Here is a 1,152-nt window from a genome sequence, read left to right on the forward strand (position 1 = left end):
ACAAATATCACCATTCACCGCATAGCACCGTGGAGTGGAGTGAACGTAACGAGCCCACACACGCTCTACCTGCTTGCTTTGCTTGGCTGCTCTCCCTCTCCCACAGTCTCGCCGTCTCGCTCGCGCTGCCCGGTGCTCCCTCGGCCGGCCCATGGGCGTTGGCCGCGGTTCTTGCTCCAGCCACTGAAGACGCCGCGGCTCCTGCTCATGGCGGGAGCTCAATGCGCCACAGGACCGCGCGCCGCGCCGCCGCTCCTCGTCCTCCTCCTGTGCGGCTTCCTCTGCGTCGTCCTCGTGCTGCTCGCGCCGGCGGCTCGGCACGGGGACGACGACGAGACCGAGGAGTTCCCCGTCACCTCTTCGTCGTCATCGTGGCCCACCGCCGGGCGCCGCGCCCTCCCGCGGCCGGCCGCGGCGAGGTGGAACTACGCGGGGCAGGGGCTCCAGGACAACAAACACGAGGTCCCCAGTGGCCCCAACCCGGACTCCAATCGGTAGGCAGAGAGGCCACAGGTGCGTAGATCCGTGAACTCCGCCGTCCGTGTTCGTTCCGGCGAACGGCGACGGTGCAAGCTCCCTCCCTGTCCCTGGACGAATGTATCTTCTTCTTCTTCTTCTTCATAAGAGAATGGGATGGGATGGGATGGAATGGATGTACAAAAAGATGAGCATCATCATCATCCTCATCTTCTTCTTCAAACTCATGCATTTGTAAACTTCCCGTTGCTGAGCTGCTCTTCCCTAATCTCGTCCAATCGACGATTGACGACCTCAAATCGGGTGCAGATTTTGCAAGCGGTGGTGTTGTGCTCTGCTCGTCTCGTACTGCTACTAATAATTCTGGCTTGGACCAGCCAGTGACACACCCTGCTTGTACAACGTGCAGTGATGAATGATATGATCGTGTCGTGTCTGCTTCTGCTTGGTCACGCATCACGTGACCTGCCGGGTCCTGGGTCCCCTGGCCCTGCGTGACAGCGGCAGACGGCCAGGTTGTGCATGAGCATGGCCGACCGGCAGGTGAGGTCGCAAGTCGCAACTGACTTGACAGACGCCGTGACTGTACGCGCCTGTCGGCTACTACTACAGAAAATCCGATGCTCACGTATACAGTAGTTAGTACTCGTACATACGTACTGTACGCGGATACGC

The 1,152-nt window shown here is 60.1% G+C and overlaps 1 protein-coding gene across 1 annotated transcript; it reads left to right on the forward strand.

Moving 5' to 3' along the window:
* Positions 1 to 811, forward strand: LOC136475160 (uncharacterized). The gene has a single exon (XM_066472717.1). The coding sequence runs from the start codon at positions 208 to 210 to the stop codon at positions 496 to 498; it is 291 nt and encodes a 96-aa protein (XP_066328814.1). The 5' UTR covers positions 1 to 207; the 3' UTR covers positions 499 to 811.
* The last annotated feature ends 341 nt before the right edge of the window (positions 812 to 1,152 follow it).

The sequence above is a fragment of the Miscanthus floridulus genome, chromosome 8, assembly GCF_019320115.1.
Source record: "Miscanthus floridulus cultivar M001 chromosome 8, ASM1932011v1, whole genome shotgun sequence".
In the NCBI taxonomy this organism is placed as follows: domain Eukaryota; kingdom Viridiplantae; phylum Streptophyta; class Magnoliopsida; order Poales; family Poaceae; genus Miscanthus; species Miscanthus floridulus.